The sequence below is a fragment of the Stegostoma tigrinum genome, chromosome 12 (genome assembly GCF_030684315.1).
Source record: "Stegostoma tigrinum isolate sSteTig4 chromosome 12, sSteTig4.hap1, whole genome shotgun sequence".
NCBI lineage: Eukaryota > Metazoa > Chordata > Chondrichthyes > Orectolobiformes > Stegostomatidae > Stegostoma > Stegostoma tigrinum.
In genome coordinates this window covers 58227823-58248956 of record NC_081365.1, presented here as the reverse complement: position 1 = coordinate 58248956, position 21134 = coordinate 58227823, and the positions used below count along the sequence as shown (strand labels likewise).

Here is a 21134-nt window from a genome sequence, read left to right as displayed (position 1 = left end):
ATTGCTCCTTTTGAGAAGCATGTACTTGCTGATGATGTCTGGCACTTGCATTTCCTGATGTGACAACTCCAGTTATTTCCTCTGTTTTCTGATGTTAATTAAATGTGAGAACTGAGGTACTTACCAGAGTATGGAAGAAAAATGTCTACAAAATTGGTTCTCAGCTGGTGTATACATCAGTCAGAAAGTCCTTGTTAAATTCATTTGCTGTGATGGTTGAGTGATATTCTTTGGGTGGATACTGCTGTATTCTGCTGCTGTCATTGATAATACATGGGTCACATTGAATTATGACTTGCATGTCATGTCTCACCAGTAAAGGTGAAGCAAAAGTCTTGAAAACTGTATTCAGTAGAAATGCTCTAATATGTTTTTCAATAAAACAGCAGACTATTTGAGGTTGTATCAGTGATAATGGGAACTGCAGATGCTGGAGAATCCAAGATAATAAAATGTGAGGCTGGATGAACACAGCAGACCCAGCAGCATCTCAGGAGCACAAAAGCTGACGTTTTGGGCCTAGACCCTTCATCAGAGAGGGGGATGGGGTGAGGGTTCTTGAATAAATAGGGAGAGAGGGGGAGGCGGACCGAAGATGGAGAGAAAAGAAGACAGGTGGGGAGGAGAGTATAGATGGGGAGGTAGGGAGGGGATAGGTCAGTCCAGGGAAGACGGACAGGTCAAGGAGGTGGGATGAGGTTAGTAGATAGGAGATGGAGGTGCGGCTTGGGGTGGGAGGAAGGGATGGGTGAGAGGAAGAACAGGTTAGGGAGGCAGAGACTGGTTGGACTGGTTTTGGGATGCAGTGGGTGGAGGGGAAGAGCTGGGCTGGTTTTGGGATGCGGTGCCAGCCTCACATTTTATTATTTGAGGTTGTAGATCCATTATCTGTTGAACTGCGATAATGCAGAAGCTGCCTGCATCAAACTTCCTTTTATATTTTACATCCAAAGGCTTTCCTCTCCCGGTCACTGTCCATTTCAACTCCACACTCCACCCCACCCCCGACATGTCCATCCTTGGCATCTTCCAGTGTCGCAGTGACTTGGAACGCAAATTTGATGCTTAACACCTTATCTTCTGCCTTGGCGCCCTACAGCACGGAGAACTCAACACTGAGTTCTCCAATTTTAAATAGCCTTGCCACCTAACCGCCTCGCCACCCCTTCCAGCCTCACCTCCTCCCTTCCATTTCACCTTCTGACCCTCCCTTCCAGCCATCAACTGGATTCATCCCACCCATCAACCAACCAGGTCATATCTGTCACCACCATTCCACTACCCCCTTCCTCCTCTCTTTATCTGCAGCTCCCTCTACCCCCATATCCAGCCCTCAAAAAGGGTAATACCCAAAACATTGACTGCTCCTTTTCTCCAGATGCTGCCTGCTGTGTTCTTCCAGCTTCCTGTTTGTCTCCCTCACAAGTGAAGCTGCTGTGCTGCCTCTGACATGAGAAATCAAGCAGCTTATCTTTATTTAGTGTCATAATTAAAACAATGCTTCTTAAATATTTAGTGTAAGCAATCCTATCATAAAGCCCTGCCATCTTAGATCTGAATATAATTCACAAATGTAAGTTAGTTTTGGCAGGGGAGAGCAAATTTCCTATGATACTGCTCTTTCCTGATCCCCAATCTATTTTCGAATTCTCGCATTATTACAGTGAATTAAATAAGCTTATGAACAAGTTTGTCTTGGTACCTGAACTTCCACAAATAAGGATTGGGGTAGCAGTCTGGGAATTGTATTGCAGTGAAAGAAAGAATGCATGTTTGTTTCAAAAAAAGACAAAAATACAAATGCACTACGGTATCAACATATAGATATTGTGCCGTTTGATGCATAAACTATCCTAAGGTACTTCACTGAAGTATTATCAAACATAATTGAACACTGAGCCATATGGAAATATTAGGATAGGTGACCAAACCTTGGTTAAAGAGTGAGATTTTAAGGACTATCTTGGAGGAGAGAAAGAGAGCAAGGCTAAAGCTGGCATGTCAGATGTTGAGGAATTCTAGAACTTTGGGCCCACTCAGATGAGGCAATACTGCCAATGCTGGAGGAGTTAAAATTTGGGAACTCAAATTTAAGCTCTTGCTCTCACTCCAGAGTAAGTAAGCAATGTTGGAAACTGTAATTTGGAAATTAGAACAAAAGTTGACACAGTCCTTTTTAAAAGACTTGAATCCTCGTGAAAAGTATGCCCAAGGGAAGATTTATGTTCAAAGTCCAAGGGAGCAAACTGTGGCACTTGATAGTTAAGTGGGTAAAATTTCATTTTGAAGGGGTTAAAGAAAGATTCGCAAAATTGAGTTGCAAATAGTCTTATTTTAGTTCCACTATTTGCCAGGATAACATAGGGGGCAATGCAAGAAAGAGGTTCAAAATTGAAGTGTTATTAAGTAGACATGAAGGTGAATCATTAAAAAGAGAAACAACACTTTTTAATGTAGAATACACCTCCTCCCACCCACCCTCCTGCAAAAATTCCATCCCCTATTCCCAATTCCTCCGCCTCCGCCGCATCTGCTCCCACGATAAGACATTCCACTCCCGCACATCCCAGATGTCCAAGTTCTTTAAGGACCGCAACTTTCCCCCCACAGTGATCGAGAACGCCCTTGACTGCGTCTCCCGTATTTCCCGCAACACATCCCTCACACCCCGCCCCCGCCACAACCGCCCCAAGAGGATCCCCCTCGTTCTCACACACCACCCTACCAACCTCCGGATACAACGCATTATCCTCCGACACTTCCGCCATTTACAATCCGACCCCACCACCCAAGACATTTTTCCATCCCCTCCCCAGTCAGCTTTCCGGAGAGACCACTCTCTCCGTGACTCCCTTGTTCGCTCCACACTGCCCTCCAACCCCACCACACCCGGCACCTTCCCCTGCAACCGCAGGAAATGCTACACTTGTCCCCACACCTCCTCCCTCACCCCCATCCCAGGCCCCAAGATGACATTCCACATTAAGCAGAGGTTCACCTGCACATCTGCCAATGTGGTATACTGCATCCACTGTACCCGGTGCGGCTTCCTCTACATTGGGGAAACCAAGCGGAGGCTTGGGGACCGCTTTGCAGAACACCTTCGCTCAGTTCGCAACAAACAACTGCACCTCCCAGTCGCAAACCATTTCCACTCCCCCTCCCATTCTCTAGATGACATGTCCAGCATGGGCCTCCTGCAGTGCCACAATGATGCCACCCGAAGGTTGCAGGAACAGCAACTCATATTCCGCCTGGGAACCCTGCAGCCACATGGTATCAATGTGGACTTCACCAGTTTCAAAATCTCCCCTTCCCCTACTGCATCCCTAAACCAGCCCAGTTTGTCCCCTCCCCGCACTGCACCACACAACCAGCCCAGCTCTTCCCCCCCACCCACTGCATCCCAAAACCAGTCCAACCTGTCTCTGCCTCCCTAACCGGTTCTTCCTCTCACCCATGCCTTCCTCCCACCCCAAGCTGCACCCCCATCTACCTACTAACCTCATCCCACCTCCTTGACCTGTCCGTCTTCCCTGGACTGACCTATCCCCTCCCTACCTCCCCACCTAAACTCTCTCCACCTATCTTCTTTACTCTCCATCTTCGGTCCGCCTCCCCCTCTCTCCCTATTTATTCCAGTTCCCTCTCCCCATCCCCTTCTCTGATGAAGGGTCTAGGCCCGAAACGTCAGCTTTTGTGCTCCTGAGATGCTGCTTGGCCTGCTGTGTTCATCCAGCCTCACATTTTATTATCTTGGAATTCTCCAGCATCTGCAGTTCCCATTATCTCTGATACTTTTTAATGTAGATTAAGATTCTGGTGGGTGTGGCAAATTTTTATGTTCTGTTGCGCGCTATCGATGGCTGGTGTTTTTGTCTGTGCTGTAGAATGAATGTGATCTGCCTTTTTATTGAATAACAAAAATAACCCCTTATAATTCATGTCTGTTCATCCTTGTGCTCATATCCTCCAGAGTTTGACTGCAAGGAGATACTGATTATGATCATTAATTCACGACATTGTGAATCCGTTAACACGAATTACATTAACTCCACTTTTGCACATCATAGTCCTGTGTTTTCTCTTTACACAGCAAGGAATAAGAAACTAGAGTTAGAATCTGGTGAAGATACCCTTGTTCCTGTAAAAGCTGCTTGACTGGCCTTTTTTAAAATGCCACGGTGTAATCCTGATGATTTTGGTGACATTTTAGCATTGTTTCCATTGAAAGTCATAGAGAGACACATGGTATATAACAGACCCTGTGTCCCAATGCCTTGGCCTTTCATGTTTCATTTTCATGTTTTGGAAGTGATCTTAATTTGTCTGTGAAATTTATGTGAATAGTTGGACACCATATAAACACAGCAGTCTGGCTAAAGATCAGTACCTCAACATGACTAATGTCAAAACTGTTTTGGCACTGTTTTACAGTAAATCATCATTTGCATTTGCCCCATTTAACATTGTTTATCTTTAGCATTGAGAAGCTGATGGGACCTTGGTCTCCTTGAAAAGCTCAAGATCCGTTTTAATGCTATTTTCCACTTGATTGATGCCATTTTAGAGAGGCCTGTCTTGTTCTCTCACTCTCCAACTTGAGATCTCTCCCCACGCCAGTGTTCCAAAGTACAGTCCCTCCTGGTGCTTGACCCTGTGACTTGTGCCATCTTTCCCCCAAAAGTGGAACACAGCGCACTGCTATCAAAAGTCGATACCTGCGAACTTAGCCTGGAGCTTGCTCAAGTACAATCTGCTTTCGGCACAATTTATTCCAACTCATGTTCTAGCTGATATCTAATAGCATCGGCAGTGACCAGTAAAAGGCATAGCAACCCCCACCCCTTGCAGGCTGCCATTATCTCTGGGACCTGCCTGGTTTTGGTAGAGCTGCACATCTTGGCCATCTCTTAGAACCTGGTGTTTTTTCCCTTTGTCCTAGCTGACAGGGTGTTGCTCATTACTGAATTTGATAGCTTTCCACCTCATCCCTGCCATATCTCTGATGAGCTCTTGCTATCTTGCTCTTGTGTTCTCTTGGAAGGGCCTGCAAAAGAGAATGAATGATAAGTTTGGGAACCCTTATTCAAAGCAAGTTTATATTTTACAATTTAAGCATTTCACGCACCAATGTAGGAATCTTCCAAAATAAAATGTCTTGATGGACAGCACACTCTTGACAGCACACATGGCTCTTGGGTAAAAACGGAAAGAACTGCGGATGCTGTAATTCAGGAACATAGGGCCTGACGAAGTGCCCATCCTGAGTCTACCTTGGATGCGCTAGGGATTGTGTCCTATGCTGTTTATGTTTTATGATGTCCAGCCTTGGCTGTCTCACTAACTAAGCTAACTGGTCCCTGCACAGGGTCTCTGGTGAGCATTGTTTTGACATTATACAAATGCTGCTTTGTCTTTTTTTAGTTGTGATTCGGGATGAATGAGATTACATGTTTACTGTGTGTTTTTAACATTTTTGAATTTGTATTGTAAGCAGTTTGTAAGCATTATTTTTTGTTCATTTCTTTTTGTAATAAACTTCCATTTTATTGTTAAAACCAAGGCTGTAGCATTGTGTGCTTATGTTTCAGTGCAAGACTACTTTGTTGAAGCCAAAATAAATTTGCACAGTTGTTTATTATAATGCCGTATTTGTAAATGTGTAATACCTTGAAGGCATCTTGCTTCATCAAGAGCCTTTCATTTGTCATACTGTTTTCTTTTCAAAATCAGTGTTGTTGTGATTCACAATGTGAGTGAATTACATGAGACCAAACACTACATGACAGCAATTTAGTATTTATATAAAATAAGTGACAAACTAATTCATTCTGATGTTCTCTCCTTTCTCCACAGTGTTCTAATTAAAAATGCCAATTAAATTGACTACATTTTTAGTCAATGCAACTGAAGTGAACTGTACTCAATTAGCATGCTGCAGAGAAAGAATTAGCTTTCCCACAGAAATAAATAACTTGTGTTCTCCTCGTAACATGCAAATCTGTGTGTTCTGAATTTATTTACCTCGATAAGGGCTGTTCAGATGGCGGGTCCTGGGCACAGTCAGGTGAGCTCTGCTGCAGAGAACACGTGTATGGGAGCTAGGAAGGAACTAGACCTGATTTTGGCTATTATTTTCACAATGTTCAAATACCCAGCTATCAGGAACTATTTTAGATAATACACAAAGGAAATGGGAATGAAACTCGCGCATGGCAATGAATGTGCTTTAAAGCCATCAGCAGAAAGGGAGAAATTTGAGCTGGAGAATTTGCAAGGGGGAAGCTGTGGGTAATAATTATTCATCTTGAGCAACAAAGTCATTCAGAATTGGGTTGTGCACTCTCCTGCACATAGAATATACCTACTGGAGAGCAGTCAACAATTCTTTTCTCCTATTTTATATGAATAGCATTAACACAACGGTGTGTCTTATTTTTAGTAGGGAGTACTTTTTGCCAGAAGTTGAAACAACCATATAGGACTTTATAATTATTTCATCTCCACATAATAACTTTTGTCATTAAGAGCACTTGTGCATGTCCAACCATTCATGTTTAAAAGCCTCTTTGTAACAGGCACTTGCAATTTAAACTATCTGATTAAATTAGATAAATTTTCTGCTATTAAAATTGAGGTTTTAATATATTATAAATTTATTGTGCATTCATGACAAAAGGGAACATTTTCTGTCTGTAAGGGAAACCATGTAATTTCACATTTCTTAGAAATGTCATTGTGTGAATCTAGACAATCTACATAGTAAAGTTCGTAAAAGCAGCACTTTTTCATCACCTCAGTTGGGTACTTTGGACACTGAAGAAAGAGTACCAGTCAATAATTATTGGATCCTTTGAACAGAGCTGTATATTTATTTATCAGAGCATTGTTGACTGCATCTTTTCCGTTTGGAATATGAAATGAGAAGTAAGGTTTCAATACATTTAAGTCAATACAATTTCTTCAAATGAAAATAGGTTGACATTTTATCTCCTATATTTTGAGGATGGATTCCAAAGATATGCAAAATGTGGATAATAACTTTTAGAAACCCAAATATGATAAAATTTCGAATCACTTTTATTTGCCTTTTGAAAATGTCCTTTTGTATTTGTAGCAGTATGAGCCAGATTTATGCTCCGATGTTTCAATAGCTTTCCTGGGTAAGGTATTCTGTGTGAGTATCTCCTATTTGGATAGCGGAGTACCAGCCCAATTTTCTTCTTAGTTTAAGAATGGCAACCTACCATTACTGGAGGACGAATGTTCCCTAGCACTACCTGGAGTTGTAGGGAAACCTGGGTGCAAGCTATATTCTGGTCAGTTAGAGAAGCCCGAAGTCAACGGAAAAAGTTGGGGTTCTGGGGAGAGACTCAGAAACTGAGTGATTTCGGAAGCAATTTCAGAACTTGGGCCTCGACAGTTGACATCTTGATTGCTAATCAGGCTATGATGAGAGGTGATGGTGCACAGGAGACAAAACAGGAACTGCAGGGTTTCTGGGGCTTGGGAGTGGTGAATTTTCATGCCAGAGAAGGTTGTGGAGTTGGTGAAGGATGAGGCAAAGCAAGACTGGCAGTTGTAAATTGGAAGTATTGGGGATCTAGATTGTGGATCTAGATTGTGGAGGATGGATGATCTAGTATGTGATATAACATGCACAGAATAGAATAAGGGCAGCAGACATTTGGATGAACTTAAATTGGCTGAGAGCAGAGGGTCACAAACCATTCAGCAAAGGAGCAGAATTGTTGAATCTAGCAGTCATAAAGCACGGATGAGGGTTTCAGCACGAGCTGGGTGATGAGATGAGTGGAAAAAGGAAGTCTTAATGATGGAGGATTCACACAATCAGTGGTAACAGTAAGTGGGCAGGGAGATGGACCCAGGTAGAATGTAGTTCTGGTGAAACTGAATACAGTGGTTTCTAAAGGCTCACTTGCAGAGCGGTGGTAGAGCTCCTACCCTGGACTGGGAGGCAAAGGTTCAAGTCCCATTTACTCCAGAAGTAGCATTTCTGAACTGGACGATTAGAAAAATTATTTTTTTTTAAAAGGCAGGGGTGATGGTGAAAGTGTTCAGTGGTGTTTCTGTGGGTAGAAAAGCAAAGGGATGGTTTCTGTCTTCCCTATATTTAACGGGACTTAGCCAGCACTAAATAATCAGGCATGCTTTTTATAGTGGTGTAGCAAATCAACCGCTTGAGTACAGTTGCTATCGCTCGTTTCACAGGCTAACTGTTGCATTTGAAGAGTCTTTCCATAATCATTTTCACCCTGAAAACAAATTCCTTTCATTACTTTTTAAATAGAAGACGAAAAGCATGCTGTGTAAATGCTAGCTCAAGCCATTGGCTTTTGTGTAATTGTGTACTGAGCCAAGTTGGCAAATGGATCGATTGTGTGAGCCTGCCCAGCAAAGGCAGCAATATTGGTGAAAAAGTAAAAACTGGAAATATTCTGCATGTCCTGCAGCATCTGTGGAGAGAGAAACAGATTGAAGAACAGTTTCAGCACAGTGACCTCTTCTGAAGTCGTGAGGCAGCAATTCAGGCAAAAGGTCATCAAGCTGAAATATTAACCCCACCAATCTTGCCATATCTGCTGAGTCCTTCCAACATTTTGTATTATTGTTTGGCTTCCCGGCATTCACTCTATTTTAATACTGTTACACTTGAATACTCAATCGAACACTAGAGTCATGACCTCAGTCAGATACCTGACTTGGCAGTCCATTATTTCGATATTTTGGCAAAGGAAAGGGATTTTGTTTTAAAACTGGGATTACTCAGAATTAGTTGAGGAAGACGAGTCTAAAGGAGGAGTTTCCAGCAGAACTCTAAACTGTAGTTGATGGGCATAAGCACCTACCAGAGCTTTTTCAGGATGGTCAGGGGAGGAGGAGTGGCAGCGAGAAAATGAGACCTGACATTTGCAGGTTTCTTTATTTTTTTAAGACATCCTCTTCGTGCCTGGAACTGGTGGCAATGACTGCTGGATTTAAGCAAGACATCACATTTTCCTAAATTGAGAAAATTAACCCCAGGCCCAACTGTGCCTTGTTGGAGCAAATTCACAAGGGAAGAGTTGAAATAAGGACTGAAACATCAGATCAGTAGTTCATCTTTTACCATGGATCCAAATCACAGCAGTTTTCCCAGGGGTGGCCATAACTGAGTGGTGCACATGACTGCCTGCGGTTAAAATTATTCTTCAGCGATGCCACTGGATGTTAACTTCTGAAAAATTGAGATCCTTATCTTCCTGCAGTGAGGGCCTGAAACTTTCTCCCAAAGCTTGGGTGTGAAAGTGCCAATTTTGGACTGGTTTGAACAAAGTCAGAAGTCACACGACTCCAGGTTGTAGTCCAACAGGTTACCTTGAAATCACAGGTTTTGGGAGCGTAGCCCCTTCACCAAGTGAAGTGAGAGATAAGCACACAGAACTTTATGGGCAGAGAGATCAAGGGCAGAGAGCTCAAAATATCGTACAAATGGTGTGAGTGGAATGTTGAATAACAAGTCTCTCAGTTGATCGAAAGTGTCACATGGTGTGAAGAAAGGACTGCGGATGCTGTAAATCAGGAACAAAAACAGAAGTTGCTGGAAAAGCTCAACAGGTCTGGCAGCATCTGTGAAGAAGAAAAATCAGAGTTAGCGTTGCGGGTTCGGTCGCCCTTCCTCAGAACTCTGTGAGTAAAGTATGAATGGCTGACTAGCTAGCAAAGGAATGACCTATAATCCAGCTAAATGAGGCAGAGAGATAAGTACAAAAAACAATGTGGTGCTGGAGATAAACTAAATGACTGGAATAACATAACAGGTATAAGAGTCACATTGCTGAGGGTCTAACTAAAGTAATAAATAATCCCAAAACTGTACAAACTAATTAAGGTCGAGAGATCATAACAATTTATCAAGGTGATGGTATCAAAATCTTGAAGCAAAATTCTTGGCTAGTGAGAGGGTACAATTGTCAGAGACATAGGTGCTACTGGCTATTAAGATGTCCTGCATCAATGTCCATTTCGATGAAATAGCACATACGATATGCATCACATTCTTCATGGGAGTGGGAGTTTTTACTCAGTTTTTGTGACTAATTGGCTTTCATAAACTGTTAAATCATTTTTGAACTCTCAGGTCATTCTCGTAACCTGGATAATAAAGTGTGAAGCTGGACGAACACAGCAGGCCAAGCAGCATCTCAGGAGCACAAAAGCTGACGTTTCGGGCCTAGACCCTTCATCAGAGAGGGGGATGGGGCAAGGGTTCTGGAATAAATATGGAGAGAGGGGGAGGCGGACCGAAGATGGAGAGAAAAGAAGATAGGTGGAGAGGAGAATATAGGTGGGAAGGTAGGGAGGGGATAGGCCAGTCCAGGGAAGATGGACAGGTCAAGGAGGTGGGATGAGGTTAGTAGGTAGGAAATGAGGTGCGGCTTGGGGTAGGAGGAAGGGATGTGTGAGAGGAAGAACAGGTTAGGGAGGCAGAGACAGGCTGGGCTGGTTTTGGGATGTAGTCAGGGGAGGGGAAGAGCTGGGCTGGTTGTGTGATGCAGTGGGGGAAGGGGACGAACTGGGCTGGTTTTGGGATGTGGTGGGGGAAGGAGAGATTTTGAAGCTGGTGAAGTCCACATTGATACCATTGGGCTGCAGGGTTCCCAAGTGGAATATGAGTTGCCGTTCCTGCAATCTTCGGGTGGCATCATTGTGGCACTGCAGGAGGCCCATGATGGACATGTCATCTAAAGAATGGGAGGGGGAGTGGAAATGGTTTGCGACTGGGAGGTGCAGTTGTTTATTGCGAACCGAGCGGAGGTGTTCTGCAAAGCAGTCCCCAAGCCTACGCTTGGTTTCCCCAATGTAGAGGAAGCCACACCATGTACAATGGATACAGTATACCATATTTGCAAATGTGCAGGTGAACCTCTGCTTAATATGGAAAGTCATCTTGGGGATTGGGTTAGGGGTGAGGGAGGAGGTGTGGGGGCAAGTGTAGCATTTCCTGCGGTTGCAGGGGTAGGTGCCGGGTGTGGTGGGGTTGGAGGGCAGTGTGGAGCGAACAAGGGAGCCACAGAGGGAGTGGTCTCTCCGGAAGGCAGACAGGGGTGGGGATGGAAAAATGTCTTGGGTGGTGGGGTCGGATTGTAGATGGCGGAAGTGTCGGAGGATGATGCGTTGTATCGGAGGTTGGTGGGGTGGTGTGTGAGAACGAGGGGGATCCACTTTGGGTGGTTGTGGCGTGGGCAGGGTGTGAGGGATGTGTTGCGGGAAATGCGGGAGACGCGGTCAAGGGCGTTCTCGACCACTGTGGGTGGAAAGTTACCGTCCTTGAAGAACTTGGACACCTGGGATGTGCAGGAGTGGAATGCCTCATCGTGGGAGCAGATGTGGCGGAAGCGGAGGAATTGGAAATAAGGGATGGAATTTTTTCAGGAGGGTGAGTGGGAGGAGGTGTATTTTAGGTAGCTGTGGGAGTCGGTGGGCTTGAAATGGACATCAGTTACAAGCTGGTTGCCTGAGATGGAGACTGAGAGGTCCAGGAATGTGAGGGATGTGCTGGAGATGGCCCAGGTGAACTGAAGGTTGGGGTGGAAGGTGTTGGTGAAGTGGATGAACTGTTCGAGCTCCTCTGGGGAGCAAGAGGCGGCGCCGATACAGTCATCAATGTAACGGAGGAAGAGGTGGGGTTTGGGGCCTGTGTAGGTGCGGAAGAGGGACTGTTCCACATAACCTACAAAGAGGCCGGCATAGCTGGGCCCCATGTGGGTGCCTATGGCCACCCCCTTTGTCTGTAGGAAGTGGGAAGAATCGAAAGAGAAGTTGTTGAGGGTGAGGACGAGTTCGGCTAGGCGGATGAGGGTGTCGGTGGAGGGGGACTGGTCGGGCCTGCGGTACAGGAAGAAGCGGCGGGCCTTGAGGCCATCTGCATGCGGAATACAGGTGTATAGGGACTGGATGTCCATGGTGAAAATGAGGTGTTGGGTGCCCGGGAATTGGAAGTCCTGGAGGAGGTGGAGGGCGTGGGTGGTGTCACAGACGTAGGTAGGGAGTTCCTGGACCAAAGGGGAGAAAATGACCATGTTTTAAATGCAAATATCATTTGTAAGTTGACAATTTATCCAATAATTGTCACATTTCTAGTTTTGTTTTCTGACTTAGGATGTCTCCATTGTCGATAGATGTGCTCTCATTTTATGTTACAGCCATTTATTTATAAGGAAATCACCACCATTCAAATGGAATATTTTTAACGATTTGTCATTAGAGACAAATTGTACTGACTTTAGTTCAAGGAGCCAAATTGTGTTTCAGTTTTATGCTGTACTCATGTACACAAGACACAATTTATTGCTAATTCTGTTTCTTTTTAATGAATACACAACGCTTGTAGCAACTCAGCAGTACTTTGCAAAATGTACAGAATATAAAAGTTTCAAATCTTGGTCCATCACTGCTGCCTGTACCAGCAGTCGTCAGAACAAATGAGAGCAACTCATGGCCAATGGAAGCTCAGTAATTGTTGCGGAGGATTGACTTTGACTCCGTACAAGGTGAAATTTGGACAGATAACATGGAGTTTTGAAGCTACTGTTTCACTTCAAGGCTCAGAAATAGAAGAAGCTTCAATACTTCGGCGGTATAACAATTTGAATTTTATACTTATTTTTATTCATTTGGAATGTAGTTTAAAGCATGGATAATAGGACAGATTTTTAACATAGCCAAAGTGCCATACTAAATCGAAGAATGAGAACTCTTGTCTCTTCATGTTAAAATTCTAACATTTGTTTCTGTGTTCTTATATTTGGAGATTTATTTTGATTTATATGGTTGATGTTTGCTGGAGCATTTCTGAGGATTTGGTTATTTATTGTTCACCAAGAGATGATAAACACAACAAAGGAGTTCAGTGATTGGCAAAATAGGACTGGTTTGAAAACAGGAGTTATTCTTGTGAGTAATTGACCAATCAAATGAGTAAGTAACCAAACTAATGAAGTATTCTGGGAAGATTGAAATTTGGATAGGTTCAGTTGTTTAACTTAAACTAAAAAGCATTCAAATTGTGGCTTTCAGTTTGATTTCCAAATGAAAGTTTCCTCTCTGCTAATGTGCACAGAAGGAAAGACCGTAAAATGGATACTTGTGAACGTATTTGCCTTTGTGCGTCTTTATTGTATGTCTTCAGGGAGGGAGGATGGGAGGTTATGTACACGTTTGATTCCTATCAGTTTGTGACTGACTCCTGGGTATATACCTGCACTGTCTGATGGTGTCGAGTGACAGTTTTGTATATGTTTGATTCTTCAATTAATACAGAAAGTATTACACAATTAATCAGTTTTTTGAAAGGTTTAGAAAAAATGATGGCAAAGATCACCCATTTGTAATAATCTTTTCACATGTCAGATTCCGAGTGACGTGCAGTATGTTTTTCTTCAGACTTTCAAGCATTTGTAGTTTCATTTTAGTGCAGTATATGGGTTTACTTGATTATTTCCTGATCAAGCAGATCACTGAGCACGGACCTGATACTTCCCTAATTAGCCTGAAAGAATAGAAAGTCGTATGATGGAGAGTTGCTTACAATTTTTCTTGACTTTAGAAATCACCCTTTTTCATTCAAAATTAAAATGTAGATTCTAAACCTATTTTACTCAATGCTTTTTATTCTAACTTTACAGATGAAAGAGAAGATGTCCAAAAGAAAACATTCACAAAATGGATAAATGCACAATTTGCCAAGGTAGGAGAAAACTGTTGTGACTTAGATGTTAGGCTAATCAGCCTATTGCTATTTTTGGAAAAGTATTGGAGTCGATTAATGAGGAGGTAATAGCAGAAAATTTGGAAAATCATCAGCTAAACAAGCACAGTCACCATGGCTATATGAAAGGGACCGTAGTGTCTGACTAATTTATTAGACTTTTTATTGAGGGAGCCCCACCAAAGTTGATAGAGGGGAACCAGGTCAATGTGTTGTATTTGGCTTCCAGAAGGATTTCGACAAGGTATGTCATGAAAGGTTAAGGCAAAATGAGAGCCCATGGTCTTGGAGGTAGAGAATTGACTAATGGCCAGGAAACAGCATGGAGAAGACCTTTCTGATTGGCAACCTGCAATTAGTAGGGTTCCACAGGGATCATTGCTGTGAGGATGTTTTCCCTCATGGGAGAATTTGGGATCGGGATGTAGTTTCAGAATAATTAGGTTCCAATTTAAGACTGACATGAAGAATAATTCGTTCTCTAGGGTTAAAAATCTTTGGAGCTCCTGGTGACAATGAGTTTTGGGGGAAGAGTCCTTGTGTATACGGCTTGCACGATGATGTGGACAGACAGATTGGAAAGTAGTGAACTGAAAAGGGTAAACATAATGAGTTGAAATGGAAGGTGAAATTACCGAGAATGGGCACTCACTCTCTTATACTGTGGGCGAATTTGGGAGGAGGTTGAGGTGGATCATTGAGTCAACAAGATACTTAGAAAATGCTTCAGTCTTGTCCTTTGCATTGATGCACTGAGGTCTCTCAACATTGAAGGTTGTGATATTTGTAGATCACCCTCCTCCAGGGTGAGGCTGGACAATGTGCAAGTCCATCCATTCGGATTTGACGTTCTCTTGAAACTGTGAAACCTATGTATGGTTTAAATCTTAAACAGGAGTGAAGTTAATTATTTTCTTTTGGCCTAGAAGCGCATGCTTTTCAAAAGATGCACAGGAATTCCAAGATGGTCACCCTCATTGTAAACAGACTTTGTTCTGTTGCACTAAACACTCTTAACTAGTTGATTGCGGTCATCTAATTTACTGCTCTGGCCAAACACACACTTTCTCTGCCTGGGCCTCAACTCTGTTCAGCAGCTGAAGTAAGTGACTGTAAGTTTCATATGCAAGAAAGCATTATATAATCAACAAATAATTTAACTATCAGGTCACTTCAAGCATAAATATTTAATGTGGTTTACAGACCAGCTTCAATTGAAAGCTGATGATCTGGTTTTAGTAATGTTTCAGACAATAAAATATGTTTTAGATCCTCAGCTTATTAAATTACATTATGTACTCTGGAAAAGACAGAGGTGAAATAAATTGGCACAGGCAGCAAGACATGATGCTGTCTAAGGAACGAAGGCTAATGCAGCATTTTATGATGGGCTTTTTCACATAAACTCAATAATGAAGCAGAGGCAGAAATCAATTCTTTGTTCAATTACAAGAATTATTGAGCAGGTAAAGCTTTATTTATATTTTAAAAGGTTTACTGCTCTTCACTGGTTCTGTCTGTAAATGCATTATTCAACAGGGAATTTAAGAGAAAGTTCAAAATGAAAATAAAATAGAAATCGGTGGAAATTCTTACGTCAGACAAAAAGTGCGAAAAGAGGAGGTGTTTATCCCCTTGAAAAAGTGGTTTGATTCAGTTGTCCCCAGTGTCAGGTTTGGAAAGTGGTGGTACATCCTAATGGAAGGCTTGACCATTGACCGTCATCAAGTTACTCTCCAATCATAACAGACAGCCTTTCCACCAGGGGATGTATTGATGTCCTTACTAAGAACCACTAGAGGGCCTTATCCTGTCACAGCCAGCCTTTATCCAGTTGACCATTAAATGACTGCAGACCAGTTGTTCTTCCCCTGTAAGATGTTGCATGATATTTTAGACCAGAGAGGGGATGGCAGGGCCCATGATACCTTGCATAATTCAGCCCATTAGCTTTGTTGTGGTATGCCACAGTTGCCAGACCAGATAGTTACATGAAAACACCAAATTTGACATTGTGGTATAAAGGTACCCACCTCACCTTCAGAAACTCTGTCACAGAGTCAGTGTAGAGTGTTTGTTCAGTCACCCGAGTGTACGTAATGTACAGCAAAAATCAGAAAACACAGATCCCAAATGAAATTCCAAGGTCCGTGGTATTAGAGCCACATAAACCATGAGCATTATGACTAAGCTTCCAGACCTGTCTCAACAAGAACCCGACTTTCTCTGATGTTTATTGTGCAGGTTTCCATACAACAAAGAACACAGTGCATCAAACTCCAACATTCTCTCAACAGCTACTGCTGGGCATAAATATTCCCCACACTTTCTGTTTTTGAATTCAAACTTCCAGTAAGTTCGCATTTCTTCGAGAAGAATATCCTCTCGTACAATTTGGTGTGGACTTAGAGGGGAATTGTGCTCAGTTCCAGCACTAGCTGGCAATGTGGCCAAAAATTAAAGTTGCATATTTCAAATTATCTCCTGCCTCATGCTGCTGAAAGTAGCAAGTTGAATGTGTAATTTTGTAAGTTAAGAGAAGGTGAATTGCATATACTTAAGCACATAATTAGATTCTTCAGAGCTGAGTTAGTGTCCTAATGCGTACAACCTGGATTCCCAATAACATAGGGTGGCAAGTGACTGGAGTGGACTCCAACATAAGTCAACAGCTTCTGCAGAAGAAAGGAGGCAAGAATATTGAAGGAACAAAATCTTAAAAGCCTTTTGTTTCTCTTTGTATCTCTTCCTTCACTCTGAGGAAAAATGTCAATAACTGTTGTTCAGAAGCATTCTGTCAGATCAATTAAACCAGAAAGCCATCAGGTCTGCTGATTTCTCACAGATCAGTGGTCCAGCAGAAGTTTGCACAGACGATCTTACTATTTCGAAAGGCAGCAGCTTTGTATATACTCTGGTTAGCAGTGTTCCCTCTTTTTGTTGATGTTGTTGCATTTTTTTAAAATGGAAAAATTTGTGAATGGCCTTCAGGGTACCCACTGTGTAGTGTTGCATGCACATTAGAGAGAATATTGCTGACCAGTCTCCCTCAAAGTTAATGTTGTTAGTTTTAAGAGAGTAGTGTCAACTTGATAAGTTTATCCTTGTCATGGAGACAACTTAGTCAGAGGTTACAAATCACAAGATTGTCATTCAGATGAAAACTGACCGACTGTTCCATGTGTCCATTCAGGTAGCACAAAGGACAAACATCAAATGAGAAACTGAACCGAAATGAAATACAATGTGGCAAAACAGTGTTTTGTATTGGCAGCAAAACTGAAGAATAAACTCCAGATTTTCAATGAAGTTGATGTTTATTCATGTGCTACAGAAAATATGCTGAATGGGTTCTTTTTCTTTGTATGTAAAATGCAGAAATGTTTGGCCATGGCAAATGGTCAGAGATGAGAGGCAATGTTCCATCAAGCTTTTGTGCAGCGGAGCAGGATGGGATTCAGGAGACTTTCTCAACTTTTGAAATCTTTTTTGCAAGTCTGCTGCTGGAGCAAGTTGTCGTTCGAAAGACAGCCAAGTGGAACTGATAGTACAACAGCTGGGAACTCGGGGAGGAGGTGGGTGGGTTCGGTGGTTCGAAACTTGATCAGAAGGAATTAGTAGCGGGTCATTGAGGATGGTGCAGGCAATGCACCAAGAATTGAAAAGGAGGTAAGGGATGGAAGTGATTGGGAAGAGTGTTGCGGAGGGAGTTGTGTGTGTGTGTGTGTGTGTGTGTGTGTGTGTGTGTGTGTGTGTGTGTGTGTGTGTGTGTGTGTGAGTGAAAATGTAGGTGGATGAGTGTGATATGGCACAAATTCCATGGAGTCTGAAGATGGTTCAAAATTCTTTATTACTCAGATGCAGATGAAAAATACAAACTCCTTTTTTTTTCTCCCTCTTTCTCTCCCCAATGACAACCCCTGCACTCCCATCTTCTGACCCTCCCTTCCGGGAGAAAGCTGGTTTGTTTTTATATATGGTCATAAAAATACAACCTACAGGAAAATAAGAACATGCTACACACTTCCGAGCATATTTTAATGATTTACATATTTTTGGAGGCCAGCATACTTGGTTCAAAACAATGCCGGACTCTGAATTATAGAATGATTGTCCTTCATTTCAATGGAAGTGAGACAGTAAAACTATTGTAGGTAAATTAATTGTTAACAGGACACTAAAAACTAAATAATTTTAGCATCTTCTTCACCTTCCTTTAGACATGGTTACATCTTGTTCATTTTGTTACACAAGGCAAATATATTGAACTCCCTGTAATTCGATTAAATTGTAACATTTTGTATGGCACAGTATTAATGGCTTATCCATTTGGGGCATTTGTGTTTGGGGAAACTGACTTTTTTTGGATCTTTGAGCAAAAATTGATTCATGATCAGACAAGATCAGCTGTTGTTTTTGCTGAGTCAGGCTACTGATTTACTCAGCTTAGTTTGGAAGGGAACAAAGATCCCATCCTGCTTTGGGAATATTTTACATTTGCCCATATTGTGTTGTATTTTGAACCTTGAGCTCTTATGCAAGCTATAAATACAGGGCATGAAGAACAACCTGTTATTCTTGCTGTAATGTAGCCTTTTTAATAGTAAATCAAGTTTAAACTCAGGTTTCAATGTGACTTAATTTTTGTCTTATCCTTCACTCTAATATACATTGCCAATTCATGTCTTCAGATAAAACATAAGCTGTGTAGTCATTGGCAGTCTGGAAGATTTGGATATTACAAGGAAACTCCATGCAGTTATCAAAAGACTGATTTCCTTAAAAAGGGAAGGATGCATTTAGTGTTTGAAGGAACAACAGGCTAAAACAAATCCATGCTAACAAAGCTCTCGGCTGTGTTAAATCTAGTCATATTTTCAACTGTCTAATTACGCAGTGTGGAACGAGTCCAAGCTGTCCAAATTAGATGACCTGTCAGCAGAATAAAAATTAAGGCGAGTCCAATATTGATGTTCTTTCACTCCATGTCACCAGCACATTTAGTAAGCCCTATTAAGCTCACCAATGGTAAAGACATCCATCAGTATATTTTAGCCTGTTTGCTATTTATATATGTCCCTTACATTGTGAGCAATGAATAAATGCATACTATGTGAAGGCTCACTGCTGTTATGTGCTCTCTGAGGTAACTCCTTGAGAATTGGTTCCAGGGGTTTGTATGAACCAGTTTCTGATTCTTGGATATTCATTAGTTTTGTGAATAATGGGAAGGAGCTGACAAATATCAGAAAACACATATGAAAAAGTCTTGTGTAATTTGGAGGGGCTCTGTCTTCACCCATTACTTAACAGCAAAGTGAGTTAGTGCAGAGCTTTGTAATCTTGAAAGTGGGCGTTGTTGAGTCCGTCAACATTTTATGCTCCCTCCTTATGAGATGCATGTGTTGAGTTTTATTTTAAAAAAGTGTCCTTGGGATGCAGATGTTGCTGACAAGGGTTACGTTGATTGATTTAGTCACCATTTTTTTAAAAAATGAAGATTTTCTCCATTAATATATTCAGTTCTTCCAATGATGGTGCTTTCCAGTGAGGTTAAATAAGATATTCTGCACTCCATGGCAGCTCCAATCATGGTCAAGGACAGATGTTCAGGAAGCTTCCACTCCGTGGTTTTATGATTGCTAATCATTTTGACTTGATGCAGCAGAGTTTTGTCCCACACCTTTAGCTGCAGTATCTCCTCGATCTCTCTAGTTTGTTGTTTTGTTGTTTATCTTGCTGCGTGTAATAGCTTTATTCTGTTTGTATCTCTTAGTGTACATTCTTGGTATAGTTTCAGCAATGCCTTCTGATACTCCACATTAAACCAGGTTTGGCTGCCTGGCTCTACAGCATCGACTTAGAAATATGCCAGTGGAAAATAACGGCAAGGTTCTTGAATATAGTATTTGATCCCAATTAGTGAAGTATACAATTTTCCAGGCAGTTCAACAACATCTTTCCTTTGTTAAGTGTAATCTATCTAAGGAGATATGGGATTGCTGGCCTTCTATTGTAATCTTGGTCAAACACATGAAAACAATTCATTGAGACTAATATCTCTTGGTGGATTTTGTTTTTCCCCTGAAGAAGGATGAGCATTATTTGCTACTGCAAGAGGGTTGTCAGAACATCCTAAAAAGGCGATCTGGGAATGAAATGTTTCTGATGTCATCTTAAATATAGAAAACATATCAGAATATGAGCAACACAACAATGATGAATGAAGCTTGCAGTCTGAACTTATGACCAGGCGGGGAATGGTCTCGACTTCTCTCTTCTGACACCCTCTCTGTCAGTCACAACAATTTTAGAATGTAGCCTAACAAGGTGTAGAGCTGGATGAACACAGCAGGCCAAGCAGCATCAGAGGAACGGGAAGGCTGATGTTTCGGGTCTGTACCCTTCTTCAGACATTTCTTCTTCATTTCTGAAGAAGGGTCCATAACCAAAACCTCAGCCTTCCTGCTCCTCTGATGCTGCTTGGCCTGCTGTGTTCATCCAGCCCGACATCTTGTGATCTCAGATTCTCCAGCATCGGCAGTTCCCAGTATCTCTGAATCTATTTTAGAATGTAGTTATCACACTTCAATGCAATCTCAATAAAACTTAGCTACCCAAATCGAAAATGGAGGAGGGCCAATTCCAAAGTTTCTTTTTAGTAAAAGGTAGTGATATTTTGTTGTCTACAGGCACTTAAAAATTTATAAATGGCAGCAATATATGGACACAAATATCAGTGTTGGGTTTACAAGCAAGGGGGGAGAGTATTAAATACAAACAGTAAGGTCAGCAGGAGTTGCAGGCACAGATATTTGGAATCCTTTCTTGGATTGCAAGAATGAAAAGACCTGAGCTGGTGTCCTGTGTCTTTAGCAGTGAAAACGTGTGCAGATCTTTGAGTTCTCAGTGAGCGTTGAGTTTTCTACATTGCTTTTTGACTGGTGCTGGTTTCTGCAATTTGAGTCTGAAGAGAATGACTTTCAGTATGTTGTTGTTGATCATCTTGAGCTTTATTATTTACTGTTTTTACTCAAATGGGTCTGTTGCTATTATCATTCCTTATGTAAATTCTGCTGTTTCTGTCATTTTTTTCATGCCAAACTGGATAATTGCAAACTTTCGTCCCTGTAGTCTGTGCAATTTTTATGCAAGTGTGAATAAAATAAGAAAAAAAATAAATTTCTTGATGCTGCACTGAGCTTCTTTGCTTCTTGATTAAAATGGTAATTCCGAGGCATCGAGATTTGTATGTTTCTGTATATAACCCCCACATGGCTTGCCTGGGCTTGTCAAGTGATTGCAGCTTCTTTCTTTTTCGTAAGCTTTTTCACCCAAAGAAGTCTTGGGTATGAAAGTC

General features: G+C 41.9%; 1 protein-coding gene across 11 annotated transcripts in view; it reads left to right on the top strand.

Annotated features, from left to right (window-relative positions):
• dmd (dystrophin) overlaps positions 1–21134 on the top strand; it is a 1835475-nt gene that overhangs the window by 365933 nt on the left and 1448408 nt on the right. For all 11 annotated transcript variants that reach the window (XM_059650343.1, XM_048540566.2, XM_048540567.2 and 8 more), the window contains one exon: positions 13692–13753. Coding sequence is in view for 3 of the 11 variants with exons in the window: in XM_048540566.2 (XP_048396523.1) it covers positions 13692–13753 (62 nt within the window). In the remaining 8 variants the exon portion in view is untranslated. The remainder of the gene's footprint in view (positions 1–13691; positions 13754–21134) is intronic.